The sequence below is a fragment of the Eimeria mitis genome, genomic scaffold (assembly GCF_000499745.2).
Source record: "Eimeria mitis Houghton genomic scaffold, Emh_scaff2502, whole genome shotgun sequence".
NCBI lineage: Eukaryota > Apicomplexa > Conoidasida > Eucoccidiorida > Eimeriidae > Eimeria > Eimeria mitis.
Genome location: NW_013570843.1, coordinates 4278 through 4857, shown reverse-complemented (window position 1 = coordinate 4857; position 580 = coordinate 4278). Strand labels below are relative to the sequence as shown.

Genomic DNA, 580 nt, shown 5'->3' with positions numbered 1-580 from the left:
TTATAAATATAAATATAAATATAAATATAAATATAAATTTAATATTTATATTTATATTTTTATAGTATTGGTGTTGTTCTGGTGTAAATATCGATAGGTTAATCGTAGTATGAGCACACACATACAGCTCTTCGCTAGACAAGTATATTTATATTTATATATTTATATTTATTTTTATATATTTATATATTTATAATATTTATTTTTATATATTTATTTTTATATATTTATAATATAAATATAAATATAAATATATCTATATAATATGTCTATCTCACAGCAAAGCCTAACACACATATATAAACCAACTACTGCTGCTGCTGCTGCTGCTGCTGCTCCTCCTCCTCCTGCTGCTGCTCCTCCTGCTGCTGCTGCTGCTGCTGCTGCTGCTGCTGCTGCTGCTGCTGCTGCTGCTGCTGCCTAGGTATTACATCTCTGCGAGGAGCGTCGCAGCCTACAAGAATATCTGCGGGAGCGAATGGAGTCTGTGTGCCCCAACCTGAAAGCTGTTGTGGGGGAGGTGCTGGGGGCCCGCCTGCTGGCGCATGCGGGGGCCCTCGTTTCTCTAGCCAAGTACCCA

The 580-nt window shown here is 37.8% G+C and overlaps 1 protein-coding gene across 1 annotated transcript in view; it reads right to left on the bottom strand.

Annotated features, from left to right (window-relative positions):
• Positions 1-308: 308 nt before the first annotated feature.
• EMH_0054770 (uncharacterized protein) overlaps positions 309-580 on the bottom strand; it is a gene marked incomplete at both ends in the record, with an annotated part of 1866 nt that continues 1594 nt past the window's right edge. The window contains one exon of the mRNA XM_013497158.1: positions 309-485. Within this exon, the coding sequence (XP_013352612.1) occupies positions 309-485 (177 nt within the window). The remainder of the gene's footprint in view (positions 486-580) is intronic.